Consider the following 18642-nt stretch of genomic DNA (forward strand, 5'->3'; position numbering starts at 1 on the left):
GTGTTGGAGAAAGACTATTCCAGGTCTCATGATGTTGTTCAAATGAAAATCACTGAGACAGAGGGAATTTCATACGATTCTGGCACATAGCCATAGCTCTTGTATTGCAACCATGCCCTGGTGTCCTGAGGGCAGAAGGCCTCTGTTGCCTATTAACATAAATATTATTTGCATATGCAAAACCAATGAATCTGGAGGGGTTTTCTAGCCTCCATTGTTATACACCTTTCATGTTTTGTTTCAAGAAAACAGTGTTTTTATTTGGTCTGCTTCCAGGGAAATCATCCTTGTCGTTGTCACTGACACCTGGAGTGACACAAGAAATCCAGTCAAAAGACCTTGAATTCTGTGAGGCACCTTTAGGCTTTCTTTCCAAGTACTACAGCTGTTAAAAGTTTGTTAATTAAAATGGTGAAATATGTTAGGAGTAGATGCAAATGAGATTAAAACTAATTAGATTTGACGTGCATCTGCTTCAAAAGCAGCCTGCATAGAAGGTTTTGTTTCCTAAACCATCTCCTACATCCACACAGTTGCATTAAGATTCATATATTCTGTGCAAATATAATGCACCAAGCAAAGTTGAGATGAGCCAAGAAACAGTTCCAGAAATGCCACTGGTTTCTATAAAATGCAGATTGTATACCTTTATTCATTACATTCTTAGAAGTCCACCTTTGACTACAGAAAGCTGTTTTTCTCAATCTTTTTCTTAGGCCTGAAACCATAGATTTTACTTTATTTTTGGCTTATGTATCTGAAAAGGAGAAATAATGTGTCCATGTGCACTCATCAACCCCTCACTGTGTTCAGTATAAATGTTTGTGCTTGTTTTCAATGTATTTGATTGCTCTTCCGCCTTGGGCTTCACAGTCCAATGAAAGCACTGATGGGTAGGAAAACTATCTACTCATATACTGAACAAGACATTTACTTAATAAACTTGAGCAGCTAATGCTTTTAAAAAGCAGCTAATAAAGACTCTGGGCAAAATAGTGTTGGAGACAACCCTATGCACCCAACCAGTCCTCTCTCATATGCAAACACAAAACCACAGACTCAGTTTGGGTCCTATGTACATAGTCTCACCCCATTCTTGTTGTTTCTTTCCCTCCTTGCACCCACTAAATTTATACTCTACCTTTCTACCCAACAGTGCTAACAACAATCATGAAAACACAATAAAATATAGTGGTGCCCCGCAAGACGAATGCCTCGCAAGATGGAAAACCCGCTAGACGAAAGGGTTTTCCGTTTTTGAGCTGCTTCGCAAGACGATTTTCCCTATGGGCTTGCTTTGCAAGACAAAAACGTCTTGCGAGTGTTCCGATTTTTTTTTCCATTCCCCCCCTTTTTCTAAGCCGCTAATCCGCTAAGCCTTTAATAGCCGCTAAGCCTTTAATAGCCGCTAAGCCTTTAATAGCCGCTAAGCCGCTAATAGGGTTGCTTCGCAAGATGAAAAAACCGCTAGACGAAGAGACTCGCGGAACGGATTAATTTCATCTTGCGAGGCACCACTGTACAGCTAAAAATCAATGAAAGGCAAAGTAAAAAAATCTGCTAAATCTCTTCAGATTTTTCAATACATGTACTCTTTAAGTAGAGAGGGCCTAGGTGCATCTGCTGATAACATATGTATTCCTACACAATAACTGGTGACAGAGTAACATGCAAGCCTAGAAAGGAATTGGGGGGGGGTGAGTAACCTTATTGCCTGCAAAACTTAAGTGTGTGGCTGAGAGTACTTAACTATGAAATCTACCCCCCCCCCCAATCAACACAATTATTTTCTGTGGACCCTGAACCAACATTAGCTTTGCTGCATTATAAGTAGTTGGTGCAAACAGAACTACTAATATTGTGGAGTGTGTTTGCTAAATGCTGTTGCAGTTGAACAGACTGAAGCACTGAAACCATCCAAATAGTTACATTTCATACTTACTTAACTTACAGAGATAAAAGCCCTCTTCCAGTTATGGGGCAGCATACAAATGCCATCGATAAAGGACATAGGCAATTTTAAATGGCAGTAAGGGTCCCAAGAACATAGTCTGATGGTACATGATGCAGCCCCTTTGGAGTTAAGCAGGTCTGAGCTGGCCAGTCCCTGGGCAGGAGATCGCCGTTGGCACTATCCACAATGTCCAGGACCTAGCAGTGCTCCAGAGCTTTGTGGTAGAAAATGGCAGCTGCCAACTTGCCCCCCTCCCCAAATGGTAGAGAGTGTATAAAGAAAATTCTGCAAAGTGGCCTTTTACTGGGGGGATGAAAACAAAAATCTCAAACATTCCCAGAAATTGTCTTCTGAAAATTTTTGGCTCAACTCTCATATTGTCCAATACAGTGGTACCTTGGGTTACATACGCTTCAGATTACAGACTCTGCTAGCCCAGAAATAGTGCTTCAGGTTAAGAACTTTGCTTCAGGATGAGAACAGAAATTGTGCTCCGGCGGTGCAGCAGCAGCAGGAGGCCCCATTAGCTAAAGTAGTGTTTCAAGTTAAGAACAGTTTCAGGTTAAGAATGGACCTCCAGAACGAATTAAGTACATAACCAGAGGTACCATGTATGTAGGTTGTCCATAAGACCCTAAGCTTCTAAATCCTTCCTGAAGCTAAATTGATTTTGCCTCCATTAATCTGCCTAGAGAAGGCATTTTACATTTCTATGGAAAGTCCACTATTATCCAGGCTCACAAACAGTAAGAAACCAAAGAATCATATTGCACCAGAGTTTATATAAAGAGCTCCATTGCTAACTCAAGGCATGTTGCTCCCTGAGGGGAAGGATAAGATGGTGCATTTCCATGTAGACTGGAAGTTGACTCTTACTTCGAACACCAGTGATACAACAGATCCCTCCACTACACCTGAGGGCAGAAAGCTAGCTCAGAGCAATGTAGGCTGCATGGCGCACCAGGCACTGTCTTCCCCCAAACACCCACCACCTGAGGCAGCTGTCTTAGTTTGCCTAATGGTAGGGCTGGCCCTAACAAACTTTCTTCCCCCTTTTAATTTATTCTAACTTACTTTTCTTCAGTGAAAGCTGAAAAGCAGACAATCACAAAAGATATTTTTTGACCTTCTGTTATTTATAATGCATAATCACAAAGTGCACATGAAATCCGATTGAATCTACTGATGGTGGGTGTAAGGGAACTGCTGATAAATAATAGAGAGCAGTGATACTGCCTAATCTAAATGGATTTGGAGACGTAAGTGGCTATGATGAAGCATTTGTCTGCAAAGTAACAAACCAAATTAGTGTACATTTTAAATTAAACCATTATGCAGCTTGGGGGAAGAGCTGCAATAAAGAGCTATTATGGAAAAAATGTTAAAGCTATCAGTCTGTTGTCAAACTGCAGTGCAAAAGGTTAACAAAATGCAGATTTGAAACAAAAAAAGAGGAAAGGAAACGATACTACTAATCTTTGTATTTATTGTTTTTACCCTTGTCTGCAAAATTGATTTCACTGCAGCTTAGCTATTCAGGCAGTTTCAACTGGCTGTGGGTATTTTACTAATATAGTTCTGTGATAAGAAAAGTTGGCTTTGCTATAAGCAATTTTAATGCAAAAGCCAACAAATCATACTGCCAAATGGTTTTATAGTTTAAGGCTGGATCTCAGCCTCTTACATTTGATTTAATAGAGCTGTGTGATCAATTTTGTCATCTGGGGATGAATCTAGTTCAGTTGACCTTGGAAGCTTGTGGGTTCCCCCCCCCTTAATTTTGAGAGATTGGGGGCACTCAAGAAGTTGAGTGGTGACATGAGTCAGAATTGTTGCAGCGTCCAGATCAAGTGATAAAGCCGAGGCAATCAAGCAGGTCTTGGCAGCAAGAGAAACAGCAAGTGATTTCAAGCATATTTTAAAAATGGTGATTCAGTGATTGAAAATACCGTAGTTTTACTTGCGGGTGGTCCTACAGTGAGCACAATGTTAGTAAGGCTTTTCCTGGAACTTTTCTTTTTCTTTTTGTCATGAGCTAGAAAGAAGCTTGTCTCTTCAGCAACATAAGCAGATGAAACAGAAATCTTAAATTTCAGCATGGGGATGATTCTTACCAAAGTTGAAAGGTCCTCGCTTGACTTAAGGACACAAGAAGAGTTCAGCAGGATCACACCAAAGGCTCATCTAGTCTAGCATTCTGTTTCTCACAGTGGCCTATGGAAAGCCTACAGGCAGGACATGAGGTCAAGAACCCTCTTCCTCTGTGATTCTCCAGCAACTGGTATTCTGAGGCTTATTGCCTCTGATTCTGGTTTTGTATTTTATTTTTCTTACCCCAGTGTGCATCACTTTAAACTTATACATCAGGCTTCATTGGCCCATTTAATTGGTCCAATAACCTAGTCTGGAGTTTATCTTGAAGCTGATTGCAGTTTCTTTCGGTGCAAGACTTTATTGCAATAATACAGAGAATTTTAAAAGCATTTCTTTGGGTTCCCTTTTCAGCTCTTTATTATAACTTCAACTGTGTCAATGCAGGCTAAACCAGCCTTACCAAACCTATATACTCTCCAGGTGCTTTAGACTACATTCCTAGCCAATGCCTATGCTGGCTGATGATGATGGGAGTTGTAATCCAAAATGTTAATTGGGAAAACTGGGCTGAACTATCAACTTTTATTGTGTGAAGGGGTTTGTCTCTTTGCCATACTTGCATACTGCATAGGCCTCCTCTAATTGTTGATAGCAATAGTCATTCAGTGAGCTGCTTCAGGTATCAAGCCAAAGTTAAACCAGGATTTTTTAAAAAATATTATTATTATTATTATTATTATTATTATTATTATTATTATTATTATATAAAAAACCACACTTAAACCACAGGCCACCTCACAGACAATCAAAAACATTCTGGCTTGTTTGTGAGAGTTTGGCTTGTTTCCCCCGCCTACTTCCTGCCTTTTTCATATTTCATGAAAACCTTTGCAGTATCCTACCACTGGCACTGCATCACTGCATCACCATATCTCCTTCCCATTGGCTAGCTGCAAAATCAAGGGTATAGAAATCTTCCTGGCATTCTTTGCCAGCTCTTGTCAACAGCTGGTTGTTGCTACAACCTTGGCGTTTCTTGAACCTTTCCTTCCACTGCTCATCTTTATCCACCAATCACTCTTAACATTGCACTGTAACATAATTTCTTCCCTGTTATATAGCACCCACATCACCCCCCACCCCCCATGAATGCTTGCTATGTGAATGTATCTCGGGGAGGAGGGAGTCACAATCTAACTTCATTGCAAACTACAAAAAACAAAAACATGGAGAGGGGAGAGACTCGTTTTCTTTCACAGGCGAGATTCTGTGCCCCACAACTTGACACTTGTCTCCTGAGGGAAAGAGATGAAGGGTTGGACTACAGTGTGTGTGCATATATATAGGTTTAGGGAATGTCCCGAGGGAAATTATTGTAGAGGTGCTGCTGCTCCAGCTAACATCACATCACCACCTATCTCACCCCATCTCCTATCTGTCTTTCGTGTGCTGGGGCTTCCAATATGATTTGAACTCTCCCTCCCCTTCTGCTGTTTAGAATGCAGCTTTGGGGCTTTCTGGAATGCTTAGAATGCAGCCTGGCCACAAGCCCCACTAAGCTTAATGGAATTTACTTCAGAGTAAACATGCACTGGATTGTGATGTAATGTGTATAGGGGAGGGAAGAAATGAAGACAACAGAAATGGTGCTTTGAAGCCAAGGCAGGGAGGAGAGAATCCCTCAAATGGCTGCTTATGGGGAGGAAACCTAAGATAAATTTGTCGATAGGGGGCTCAGCATATACATTAAATAACTTATCAAAGTTGGCTGTTCAGCGGAGGTATTTGTCTTGCTCTTAAAACATTTTTAGGAGCCCCATGCTCACGTGCACAGGCATGACTTGTAAAATTTTAACAACAGGCTTTTAAACTTTTATTTTAAAAATAACTAAAGTGAAAGCTAGTCCTCATGGAGAACAGCCTCTTTAACTTTCCTCCAGATGTTCATCTCCACTCTGTGCCCTGGCTGTGTAAGGAAGGCAAGTCGGCGTGGGGAAAGGTTCCTGTCTCCAGACAGACTTAGCAGTGGCGTCATCTTCAGTGACATGTCTAGTGGTAGCAGCTGAGCATGGAGAGTAGTTCAGCTTTTCAGTCACTGTTCTCTAGCATCTCAAGCTTGAAGGACAAACAAATAAACCACACTTAAACTGTAATGCTAAATCATAGTTAAGGTCAGTAAGCTATGGCTTATTTTTGCTAACAAATCAGTAGGCCTAGTATGCACATAATGTGAAACCACAGTTTATCAATTTAAGGTTTATTTAAACCATAGTTTAGTGTTATGTACGAACCAGACCAATGTGAAGAACCAATGAGTTGACAGAAATATAGGACTCCTGAGCAACAATCACTTGTTTGAAATGCCCAACCCTCCTAGTTCCCATGTAACTTTCCAGATACACCATTCCAAGACAGATGACCTTCAGACTATTAATTAGATAAATATCTCAGTGTTAAGATAATTTTCACTGTTCTGTCTTTCCTACATTTTTATTTTAGGTTATGTTGAACAGCCTTGTATGGTACCTTGTCCATTTGATTGCAAATTAAGTGACTGGTCTAGTTGGGCCCCTTGCAGTTCGTCTTGTGGAACAGGAGTGAAAATCCGGTCCAAGTGGCTTAAGGAGAAGCCTTACAATGGAGGACGTCCATGTCCAAAACTGGATCCTAAGAATCAGGTGAGGTATATCAAGAAACCAGTAGAACACTTTTACAGTGTATCAGATACATTTAGGGAATTATCTGGGTGATATAAACAGGACAAGTAAATATTCTCCCTCACCTGGTCATACTTTTTCCTAGGAATATATATTGATACAGCCTTTCATGTTTATTTCAGAGTTCCTTATTCTCAAAAACACTCCAGTCTCTTTGGCATTGTGAGTAAATATTTATACCATGTTTCCGCTGTATCTCACAAATCACTAATAACAGAGTGCAATCAGCGAGACTCACTTAAAATAGTTGTGAAGATGGATTCTTTGAACCTATTCTTCATTATTTCCCTCCCCCCAACAAATTCAATTCCACTCTGTTCTAATAAGTTTCTATCTGACAATTACAAGGTAATTTTCTAGTGTATACTCTTATTAGGAGAAGACACAGATATAAATGAGAATATTCAGATGGAAAATTAGGAGTAAAATATTTTTTCAATTAATGTTGCAATTTAACGTAATAAAGGAACTTGGCAGTTAATGCAGGCAGGATAATATATGGGCTCATACAATTAAAAATGTTTAATGCTTTTAAAGTCTATTGAAAGAAACTCAGTATCCTACTCTTTGTGCTGGTTATTTCTAAAGAAGATGTGTTAGTGTGTCTTTCATTTCATCTTTTCTGTTTCTAATACAAGCATACTCAGGAAAGTCACTTGCGGAACTTTGACTATAGCGTGCAGGTTATCTTAACGTTAAAAAAGCAAAGAAAGTAAGAAAGTGATCTAATATTGCAGTCCTACAGATGCTGGAAATAAGCAGCCTGGAACACATTGTGACTTACTACTGCACTGTGTTCATTCTGCCTCTGGTCATGGTTTCGCTTTGGTAATGCTTTGCATAAAATAAGAGCTGCTGGCATGGAATGCACTTTTACACAACCTATTTAAAAGCAAGGTGCAATTCAAATAGCCTTTATTTCTTAGGCTTGGTTCATGCTGCACCCTGGCAGGTAGTTATGATGAAGAATCCTACTTATTGGAAATCAAGCTGAATACCCTGGGCTAGGGGCTTTAACTCTGATATTTTCCCCACCATAGTTTGTATACACAACTGGGTGCTGGAGTGAACCTGAAGCTTGTGACCTCCCCCCACCATGCAGAGAACTGTTGGTGTGAATTATGCGCATACGTTCTGGTCACACAATGTGTCCATTGTGGAAGAGGTGCAGGCAGATCAGAAAAGCAAGGCCTTGTTCTTTATGCACAAACATACTTTGAACCCTGGTTCATCACAGAAATTTGGGGGGAGGTATGTCAATTTTGAGGCTCACTTTAGCATTCAGTTTTATATCCAATGCTACTCCTACGCAGAGCAGACCCATTGAAGTCAATGGTCCTAACTAATTTAGGTTTGTTAGTTTCAACATGTCTTCTTCTTCTTCTTTGGCAATCACTCGTAGACAAGTAAGATTGTCTTCGATGAACACAGTCTTAACAGTGCCCATAGGTGACCGTGGAGGCCAATTCTGGAGCCACATGTCCTTCCACAATGGGGACATAGGTTTCCAGGCAGGAGTTAATCATGGTGAGGGTTTGCCAAACGTGCCTTCCTCTTAGCACATATCTCCCTTTCATCCTGTTCTCCACCTGGGGCGCTCGCAGGCCAATGTTTCCTGATTGTCGGTGTTTATACTACATTTTTTTTAGATTTGCCTTGAGACGGTCTTTAAACCTCTTTTGTTGACCACCAGCATTACATTACGCTTTCCATTTTTAAGTTCGGAATAGCTTTGGAAGACAATAATTAGGCATCCGAACAACATGACCAGTCCAATGAAGTTGATGTTGATCTTTGCTTCTTTTAGTACACTGACATTAGTTTGCCTGTCTTCCCAAGTGATATGTAAAACTTTTCGGAGACACCATTGATGGAATCTTTTGAGGAGATGGTGTTTACATGTGGGCCATGTTTCACAAGCATATAGTAAGAATGGTAGTACAATATGAACCCTCAGCGAAGCACAGTTTAGGCAACTGTCCAGGCAACTTTAAATGCTGAGCTAAATGATCAGCCAAGCTAGAAAACTAGCTTTCAGTCTCTGTGGCAAGCGAACAGGACAGGAACACTACTCTCTGCCACCTAAAGTGAGGGAAGAGATATTGTCACACCTCCACCTTTTCTTTCTCCCCTTTGCCACGTCTGGTCTCCCTCCTCTTCCCCTTCCAGCTGCTGCTTCTGTCACTGCTGCACCTCAACCCTCATCCTGGCCCACTTATATTTGTTTGGGTTTGCCTCTGCAGTGGCCACAATGCCAATGGGCTTTCCTCCTCTATTCTGTCTTGGTTCACTTTGAGAAAGGACTAAGGGAGAAGGCCATTCCTAACACCAGGCATTCCTGGCAAGGTAGCTAGGTGACCTCTTCTTGGGCACAGCACCTAGAAGCTTTGTTTAAAGTTAGATAAACTTGTAAAGTTACTTGAAAGTAACTTGAATGTTTTGCCGAACATCTTTTCTCAGAGCATGCCAGGATGGGGAGGGGGGAATGGTGTTAGTCCTGCAGACACCTCTCATCCATGCAAAGATTCTGTAGGTCCACCTGGACTGGCAGCAAGACAAGAGCAGTGTCCCAGAGGATACCAATTCCTCCAAAACACACATGCTTGCTGCCTGAAACAATGGTGTGAAATTGCTTTGTGATTGGACCACCCCTGCAAGTGAATATAATATGAGGTACGGTCAACACATTTTATTCAAACCCTGCTTTGAAAAGCTGGATTCAAATTGGCCTTAATGTTATTTGCAATCTTTCCATTTTCTACAGCTAGGTTTAGACAAAGTTTTGAAGTTTCTTATTGCTTTCTTACATATTAACATACATAAGCAATAGTGTAATAGAAACAGAGCCCAAGGAAATATGATGATGCTCAATAAGATAAATAATGCCCATATCTCAGTCCTTTCCCTCATAAATCTGGGAGATCACCTAACAGGTAAAATGAAATTCCACTGTAAATAAGGCACAGATGATAAGCTGGAGGAAGATATAGTAAGGCACATCATCCACAAACATGGCAGAATATTTATGTCAAAATTCAAACACATTTTTTTTGTCAGCTTTCTAATTTCAAAATTGGTTTAGCACCTCTTTGAATGGAATTCTTAAATTTAATGGTAGATAAACTTCATGGGAAACTATGAGATAGACACAATAGTGTTCTGTATGTCTTCATCTAGACCAATGAGACACATGAAGATTTATTTCTGTTTTGGAATCGTGCCTGTGGATAGCAAATTCTGATATTTTCCAGATTGCCATTAGATTCTATTGCTACCGGAAGAGTAGGAAACACAATAGCATAATGAATACCATTTCTTATTTTCTGTCAGGATGCACATATTGGCTTTGAAGTGCAACAGAGGAATAATGTTGACAACTGGATTTTATAAATTGAGTTGATACTTATATTGTGCACTCCTTTAGAAAGCTGAGAGCAGCTTATATGAAGATGCTAGTGATCTTCACCCAGACACTGATCAACTCCACACTTCCTTAGCTTCACCTTTCCTTCAGAGATAGGTACTTTTAGACCAGGGTAGCTAAAGCCAGGTTGTGCAGGTCTTGTTGGACTCCAGCTCCCATCAGTCTTGGCCACTGGCTGGGCAGGCTGGGGCTGGTGGGAGTTGGAATCCCTTTGGAAGGCAGCACATTGGCTACCGCATCCTAATCCATTCACATTCATCAAGAATGTATACATAGATAGAGTGTTCTACTATACTTTAAGTCTATTAACTCTAGTACTATCCTCAACAGGGATAGTGGTCTAAACTACAGAGCCTACGGCTTGCCGATCAGAAGTTCGGTGGTTTGAATCCCCACGACAGGGTGAGCTCCCGTTGCTCGGTCCCTGCTCCTGCCAACCTAGCAGTTTGAAAGCACGTCAAGTGCAAGTAGATAAATAGGTACCGCTCCGGCGGGAAGGTAAACACCATTTCCGTGCGCTGCTCTGGTTTGCCAGAAGTGGCTTAGTTATACTAGCCACATGACTCAGAAGCTGTACACCAGCTCCCTCGGCCTGTAAAGCAAGATGAGCACCGCAACCCCAGAGTCGTCCGTGACTGGACCTAATGGTCAGGGGTCCCTTTACCTATACCTTTACTATCCTCAACAGAGAGAACAAACAATTAGGTATTTACTCCCTTTATGTCTTTTAAAGGTTTGAAAAGTAAAATATGTTTCCTTTTTGGGATACTCCTATGAAGAGTTTGTGCAGTAGTGTTGCAAATGCCTAGTAGTGTTTATATTGTCATGGAGGCTATCGCCATATGATTCAGAAGAAAAACTTGCAATGCAGCCTGCCCTTAAGCTTATTTTCTGAAGGCTTACTGTAGATTGACTGTAGATGCAGATGTCACAAGGCTACTGCCACCCTCAGCTGCTAGGGCTGGCTTGCCTGATGGTGAGAGGCTCAGCAGGTGCAAAGTTAGCAGGAGGAAGAAGGAAGCTGTAGGCGGTGAGAGGACTGAAGTCTCTCCTCTTACCTTCTCTCCCTCTTGTTCACCTCCTTTCCACAAACAGCAGTCTCTTGGGTGCTAGTTGTGGGTTCTGCAACTATACTCAATTATCCCCATGTATGTTGCTTGCTTGCTTCTCCCCCTCTGCACTGCAGCACTTTAAAAAAAAAAAAAGCAGTTCCATAATGGCTGAAATTTTCTTCTATTTTTAATAAATTTCTACAAAATTAGAAAGGCAACTAGAGAGGGTCAAACTGCCTGAAAGGAAAAAATATATATCATTTCACCTCAGTCACTGAAGTTCAATTAGTTTGGAGCAGTATTTTTAATAAACAAGTTTGGTCCCTGCCAAATCTCTAGTGGACAGTGTGGCATGTTGCTAGACTTGCAAAGCTTGGGTGTCATAAATCAGTATGACAACAGCTAACACTGAGGTTGAACTTATTCTAACGTCTTTGTCTAGGGAACAAAGGAGCACAGTAGGATTGATGCCTTTGTTGCCCTTTGGCAGCAGGTTTAGACCCCACACACACACCTTAACTTTTCAAAACTATACTAAGAAACTTCTTAAATTATCTACATGTCCATTGTAAATATTCACGTTGCTGTAGTTGCTGGCTTCCCCGGGTGTTACATTGTCACTTGAGATGCAGTACCAGCATGCTTTTCCCCCCTCAAGGAGAGAAAGAGGAACCATCAGGGAAGTTTTATTATGTTGTCTTTATTCACATAAATGAATGTATCTCTCTGGAGGAGACTTGAGGGGTCTTGCTGTCCAGATCTGCAGCCCAGTGTCTAATAAACAGGTCGCCAGTGTAGTGACTTCCAGATGTTGTTGGGCTACAACTCTTATTGATCATGCTGTCCAGTGCTGACAGTGCCGTATTAGCTACTCCAGTCCTATAATTTCATTGAGTTAATCATAGTTCTCTATTATGCAGGCACTTTTGTCCCCATGATGGAACAGGGAAGGTGAGATGTACAAGCTGAGCTGGATCAGGTTGCCCAAGTTCCATGCCCTCTTTTCCTCTTTTCTCCTCTATAAATATCCCTAGAGCAGGCTTAGGGCACTTTCAGATGACTTGCTTATTGAGCATTAATGCTGATTTGTTTGCAAAAAGATTAGATAGCATTGGCCATTTAATGGAGGCTGGATGGTGTTACATCAAAGCAATTGTTATCCCACACTTTCCCAATCCCCTTTCTCATGGCAAAAACTTCAATTTTTTGTGGAAGCAGCTCTGTTGTGCAAGCCACTTACTCAGCTATAATTATGCAGCCTGAATTTGCTGCGTTGAATTGAATCCCACCTTAAACTAGCAACATTCAGGAAGTGAGACAATCTTCATTCAGGTTTGTCCAAGCCAAGCAGCATCCCTCAGGCCATTGCAGTGCCATGGTGTATATAGGCTGAAGGGGAGAGTAAGGAGTCCACTTGCTACCATAAAACATTTACCACATGGCCATTCACTGTCTTTCTGCTCTTTTCCACTTATGAGGCCAGAGGCAGCAATGCCATGGAACATCTCATTAGCTCATCCAGTTTTGTCCCATCACTTTCCCCCAGGAAAACCCAATCTTTACTGCTGAATTGGAGCAAATGTCAACCAGGTTTTTCTCACATTGATGTTTGCTCCAATTCAGCACAAAAGAGTGGTTTTCCAGGGAAAAGTGATGGGGCAAACAGAAAACCACTGAGGCCCATGCCTAGAAAATATGGGACAAGCAGAAAACTGCTCATACTCAAGCTTTTTAGGCACAGAACAAGGGGAAATGTAGACAATCCCAGAGTTAGAACAGTAAGTAAAATACCTGTATAGCTTGATTAAGAGATGGATCTTCATGCTATTAGAAGAAGCTATGAAGCTATTGGTCAATGCTTATTGAAGTGACTATCTTATGTGGAAGGAAGTCCCACCGTGCTCAGCAGAACTCACTCCCATATAGAGTGTGCACACGACTGTGTATTTCAGCTCATTATATGATGTCTCAAAATAGTCACTGGTAGCCTTGCTTTAAGCCTTGTGTCTTGCTGCTGAAGTCATGTGTGATGTATTGATATTCTGTACAGACAGAACTTCACTTAATTTGCTTTTACTGGGAGGGAGGTAACAGAGAAGGAGAGAAACTCAGGAACTATTATGTGGCAGGTAATAGTGACACGCATGGCCGTGCTGCTGAAGATTCTGCCGTGTTATCTATAATAATAAATTCCAGCTTTGGATTCTGCTGCCATATGATTTTACACTGAGCTTCTTTTTCTTTGAGCATATGGCAACATTAGTGGGGAATCCATAACTATACTCTGGTGTCCCATCATCTTTGAGAAAACTGCATTGCAATGTTTTCTCTCCGTAAATAAAGCACGCTGAAGTAGGCTATCCCTGGCATAAAGGGGGTGGGAGGGGACATAACAATTTAATGGTGGAGACATCAACAAGAAAATTTTGGGTTGCATTCAGTGCAGCACTAAGGCTTTGGTTCTATAAGCACAAGAATTTCTCCTGCATGATGGAACATTTTCCTCCTCTCCTCCCTCCTGCACTGCTAAATCTGTTCTGTGAATCCAGTTGGTGCCCTTATAGAAAGCATCCAGCAATGGAAGGGGAGCCAATGCTTTGCAGATTCACCCTCCTGTTGTAGCCTCTGTTACCTCCTGGAAATCAGTTCCAGGGAATTTGGGATCCTTCCAGGACAGAGTAGAAAGTGAGAAGACTGCAAGGCAGGATTTGGCAAGAATGTCCTTCCCTTTTCCTGCATTAGTGGATGCCTCTGCTGAGCTAAAAGCCCTTCTGTGAGTGCATCTGAACCCCACCCAATAGCAATCATGTATAGGTGGAGCATAATGCATGCCAATCTGTCCAATATATTTCTCTTAATCCACTTTGGTGATGGTCTAATAAAAGTCAGAGTTTAAGTGGTCTTTATGCCTTGTCTTGAGATCGCACACTGTGATGAGTGAGAACTAACAGGCATGGCTCCTCAAGCAGCCGAGTATATAAATGTGACATATTTCTAAGTTGTCAGCATTAGACAGAGGATCTCATTAAAAGTTTAGAGCCCAATCCCAATTATAGCTCAGAGTAGTTGTCAAATGTCATAGCCATGTCTGAGGTGTCCAGGAAATAATTTCTCTATAAGAGAAGAGGTAATTTGGTGTCATAATGGCCAGGAATTCATTGCACGCAATAATATTGAGACCTTTCACTGCCTTTTCTTGTTCTGCATACCTGAGCTTATGGAATGTCACTAAAGGTTTTCAGTGCACTGAACTTTCTCTCTAGTTAAAATCATTTGTGGGTGTGGCAAGGTGAGAGAAGAACCCTCATTTATTTTTCCAGCATTCTTCTGACTTCAATTAAGGACAGGTGATGACATGCATAAGACATCTATTGTCCACTGTCTTGAAAATGCAGGGCCTTTGTATTTTCTCAAACAGGAGGGGGAAAGCCTGCATATGCTGCAGTGTGCCTTGAGCATTTTACTGCACAGAAGGGACAAAGAAGCCCTCCTGGATTGGGGCCCACACATCCTATTTCTATGTGTAAGGGAACTGTTCAAGGTCTGCTTACCCTGGTGTGACACTGTGATACTACAGGGATGGCTGTCTATAACTGAGAGGGTGTGGGGGAACTAAACCCTTTTTTTGCCAGAATCTAGACTATAATAGGTTAAAAAAAAATCATCTGATTGACAATTTGTTTATTAACTGCTTTCCTTACTAAAGTGGCCCACAGTGACTTACAAAAATAGTATAAACACTAAAACTAAACGTCACACATTTTTCATAAAATCGAAGGTTAGAAACTGGGCAGCTGATCAGAGTTGTGTCCCTGTTTATGCCATAGCTCCCCAGAACGTATTCATTCTTTTCAAGGTGCAAATAGCTGTGAAACATATCTCATCCCTATCCATAACACTATAATATACTTATGGTGCAATCTTATGCATGCCGATTCCAAAGTTCAATGAGTCCCAGGTAAGTGTCTTTAGGATTCCAGCCTTAATGAATTTCAAACATTGTACAGATACACACATATAGGCATAAAATTTTGTTATAATTTGATCTCATAAGTCCTCTCCGAAGGATATGTCACTTGCTGTTGTTTCTAGGCCTAGATTGCGGTAAATACAGCATCTGACAAATGCCTCCTCAGTCATATATTACTTTGGGATGCTATTCACAGGCAGATTAGTTTTTTATTTGTTTTATTTGATGTTTTCCCATCAGCTAATAACAGTTACTAAATCTGGACAGCAAACAGAGGATTTATATAATTTGGAACGCGTACCTAGAGGAAGTAAACATCGGATAATGGTTACTTCAACAGCAAGAAGACCAATAGGCATTCATTAGAAAAACCTAATGGAAGAATTAGCTATAATTCAGAGCATCTCAGTGGGAAAGTCTGAAAACTGTGTATACAAAAACATGTATTAAGACAAGCAGTCTGCAAATAAGCCAAAGAAAATTGGCTTCATAAGACTGTATTGCATGCAATTTTGAAGAAAATGAATTTACTAGAAAATATTATGCCATTTCAAAAGAATAATCACAACAGTTAAGGATTGGTGTATGAGTGTATGTGCATCTCTGTTTGTTTCATTCTATGTATATATAGGTACAGAAGGACATGTGATAGACAATCAACAGTGCAAACATAGCATAGTTTTGCCTAGAATCCTGAGATTCTTGGCTTCATTTTAATGACAAAGCAAAGTTGGAAGATCTGGAAAAAACATTGGCAGTCCTGAGTAAAATCTTACTAACCAGAGTGACTTCTTACCATGCCAGAGCAAATTGTGACATCAAGCCAAACGCAGCCCACCAACCATTTATTTTTGTGGTCCACCAGGACTTGCACACTGTTCTGTTTGCAGTCCCAGAGAGATGGCAAAAACAGAAGGTCCCTGATAAGGTGGACCACAGGCATACTAGTTCTGCCCCCCTCAAATAAACGCTTTTATGACTTTCAGGCTTTGAGTGGTTTTCAACTAAGTTTTAGTCAGAGTAGATCCATTGAAATCTGAGCACATGACTAGGTTAGGTCAACTAACATTAGTCTCTGATGTGTCAGAAGGTAAGTTCTTATTACCTGTGATCTAACACATCAGTATTGTGGTTTGTGAAAGGCTTTTCCCAAAGCAGCAGGATTAGCTTACTTGGCTTAACTGAAAAGCTTAGTTATGATGCTTGTGTGAACTGTAATATTTTGTCTTGCCAAATATTAGTTCACACAGTTAGGCAGGCAACTGCAAGTCTTTTTTGTGTTTATGTATATATTACATTGTGTGTGTGTGTGTGTGTGTGTGTGTGTGTGATATTTTCATGCAGAATGTTGAAGATTGTTAGTTGCCTTGAGTATCTTAGTAGTTATTGCTCAATTTGTGACCATGCATATGTTACCATATTCAAGTTTGATGCTATTTTTTCCTCTCTTTTTCCTTTATATTTTAAATGTTAACATCTTATTTTTGGCTGATGTGTAACTGATCACCTTGCTTCAAAATTTCAAAAGAAATAGGCTGCTGTTTGCAGGTATCTCAAGGACAATTCATTGTGGAACATGTTCCACTGCGGGGTTTCTGGCACTCCATTCAACCATGAACACTTTGGAAGCATCTCCACCATCAAAAGAGAGCTAAGCCCCACTGCACACACTCAGTCTCTTGCAGGCTCTTGCATTTGGAACATGGCCTAGATCTCTCAAATGTATTGTAGGATAATATGCACACAGTGGGCTGTAGATGCTTACCTCCTTGAGATTCTGCCAAGCTGCCTGTCTGTGCAGATACGTACTTTCATAGTGCAATAAATAACAATATAACATTGTAATTCTTGAGGCTGGCATAACTATTTTGATCAGACTTTGCACAGCTTGTGACCATGTAGCTCAATCAGTCATGCAGCCTCTCAGGTTCTCAGTAAGCCCCACAGACTCTGGAGTAATACTAGGGCAGGCAGCAAAATCAAGAGCCTTAATGAGGTGCCAGGTAGGCTGCCATATGCTGTCAATGGGCTGCATTCAACTTAATGGGTCTCTTAGCCACACAGACTTGATTTAGCTATATGCTTGATTTAGCTGCCTTGTTGTTGTTTAGTTGTTTAGTCATGTCCGACTCTTTGAGACCCCATGGACCAGAGCATGCTAGGCATTCCTGTCTTCCACTGCCTCCCGCAGTTTGGTCAAACTCATGCTGGTAGCTTCGAGAACACTGTCCAACCATCTCATCCCCTGCTGTCCCCTTCTCCTTGTGCCCTCCATCTTTCCCAACATCAGGGTCTTTTCCAGGGAGTCTTCTCTTCTCACGAGGTGGCCAAAGTATTGGAGCTTCAGCTTCAGGATCTGTCCTTCTAGTGAGCACTCAGGGCTGATTTCCTTAAGAATGGATAGATTTGATCTTCTTGCAGTCCATGGGGCTCTCAAGAAGCTGCCTTATAATGAATCAAATGGTTGTTTCACTAGTGCAGCTCTCCAGTCTCTCTGGCTAAGACCTTTCAAAAGTTGCAGTCATTTAAGTGGAGATGGCAGGGTCTGAAGCTAGGGCCAGATGCATGCACACTGCCACTGACCTAGATTAGCACCTATTAATTCACATTATGCTAGTTATCTAATTTAATGTCATATTGGACTCAAGTGTAAATCATTGTAGCAGAGTATCTTAAAATGTTTTCCCTTAGTGTGCTTATTTTAATGAGAAAACACGAGCCTTAAACCATTTCATAATTAAACAAATCCCAAATCTTCTGAAATCTCTTCTGTTCTGTCCCAGATAGCTATACTGATGGAGGACTAAGGAGGACACTATTATGGCCTCCTGAAACATAATTGTATTCACCCAGCAGGTGCTGCATTAGCTTGAAATACCTTGGCCATAATGCTATAATCAATAACCTATGTGGATTCTGTAATAAACTGTTAAATGAGCTTGAGTAGATAACAAAATAGAGATTTGGGCAGATGGTATTAATGGGAATAACAAGTAAAAGTTCTTTTGCAATTACATGGTCTAAAGTCGGTGAAAACTGTTTCTTCAATTAACACTTCCAATCAACCTCATATTAAATTCAGTTAATTAAAACTTTTAGTAATCCTCACACAAAAGAGGTTAGCACCATAGCTCAAAGACACAAAACTGGATGTTCTATGAGGTATAAGAAATGATATTATTATGGGGGAGTACAGGACCCTTAAACAATTAAACAGTACTTTGTTATTTTTTGTATGTCACTTTAACAAAAGTGTAAAGACTTGTTCTTTCAATGTTTGAATTGCCATTTATTGGTATCTTTGATGTCCCCGAGGAAGACACACCTTTGAGATGTCTCTATTGATGCACATAATTTATTTAGGCATGTCAAATTGACAGTGTTGCCAGAGACCATCAGTTCATCCTATACAGTTTCCAATATAGTGCAAT

At 40.8% G+C, this 18642-nt stretch overlaps 1 protein-coding gene across 5 annotated transcripts in view; it reads left to right on the forward strand.

Annotated features, from left to right (window-relative positions):
* THSD7B (thrombospondin type 1 domain containing 7B) overlaps positions 1-18642 on the forward strand; it is a 633259-nt gene that overhangs the window by 545942 nt on the left and 68675 nt on the right. For all 5 annotated transcript variants that reach the window (XM_082197355.1, XM_082197356.1, XM_082197357.1 and 2 more), the window contains one exon: positions 6548-6726. In XM_082197355.1, coding sequence (XP_082053481.1) covers positions 6548-6726 — 179 coding nt within the window. The remainder of the gene's footprint in view (positions 1-6547; positions 6727-18642) is intronic.

The sequence above is a fragment of the Podarcis vaucheri genome (genome assembly GCF_965113315.1).
Source record: "Podarcis vaucheri genome assembly, chromosome: 1".
NCBI classification, from domain to species: domain Eukaryota; kingdom Metazoa; phylum Chordata; class Lepidosauria; order Squamata; family Lacertidae; genus Podarcis; species Podarcis vaucheri.